The following is a 583-nucleotide window of genomic DNA, read 5'->3' as shown; positions in this document are numbered from 1 at the left end:
GCCCAAGATGGTGCGCACCGAGGCCGGCCACTGCACGGAGACGAGCCGGTGCTCGCCCAGCAGGATGTGCCGCACGTTCTCGGCGCCCATCACCCGCACCGTGGGGCGCCCGAATAGATGAGTCTTGTAGATGAAGCCGTATTTCCTGCGCTTCATCTGCAGGAATTTCCGCCTCTGGACAGGGGAGGGGGGGAAATAATAAAGTAAATTTAAAGAAGGAGAAGAGGAAGGGGCAGGGAGAGCAGCTCTTTCCCACCTGGGCACGGGAGCCCGGCGAAGCCGCTGCTTATCCCCCTCCCCTGCAGCCAGAGGAGGAGCCGGGGCGCTTCTCCACTCCCCGCGGCATCGCCTCGCCTTACCTGCAGCACCATCTGCAGCGTCTCCCCGAAGAAGGGGAGCCCCATGGTGCCCGGGGGCAGCGGGAGCGGGCAGCTGGGGTCGCGGCCGCTCACGCAGTACAAGTTCCAGAGCTTGACGGCGGCCAGAAAGAGTAGAAGGGGCAGCAGGAAGGCGCACAGGGCGCTGGCGACCAGGGCGGAGAAGCCCATGGCTGGGGAGCGAGGCCAGCCCGGCCCCCCGGGGG

At 66.6% G+C, this 583-nt stretch overlaps 1 protein-coding gene across 1 annotated transcript in view; it reads right to left on the bottom strand.

Annotated features, from left to right (window-relative positions):
- Positions 1–548, bottom strand: part of LOC103925996 (cytochrome P450 26A1) — a 3,203-nt gene extending 2,655 nt beyond the window's left edge. The window contains exons 1-2 of the mRNA XM_009334804.1: positions 360–548; positions 1–174 (exon numbers count right to left, since the gene is read on the bottom strand). The exon at positions 1–174 is cut by the window's left edge and continues 4 nt beyond it. Of these exons, the coding sequence (XP_009333079.1) occupies positions 1–174; positions 360–548 (363 nt within the window). The remainder of the gene's footprint in view (positions 175–359) is intronic.
- Between the last annotated feature and the right edge of the window lie 35 nt (positions 549–583).

The sequence above is a fragment of the Pygoscelis adeliae genome, unplaced genomic scaffold, assembly GCF_000699105.1.
Source record: "Pygoscelis adeliae isolate BGI_AS28 unplaced genomic scaffold, ASM69910v1 Scaffold632, whole genome shotgun sequence".
NCBI classification, from domain to species: Eukaryota; Metazoa; Chordata; class Aves; order Sphenisciformes; family Spheniscidae; genus Pygoscelis; species Pygoscelis adeliae.
The sequence above is the reverse complement of the archived record's forward strand: the minus strand, read 5'-3'. Positions and strand labels throughout refer to the sequence as shown.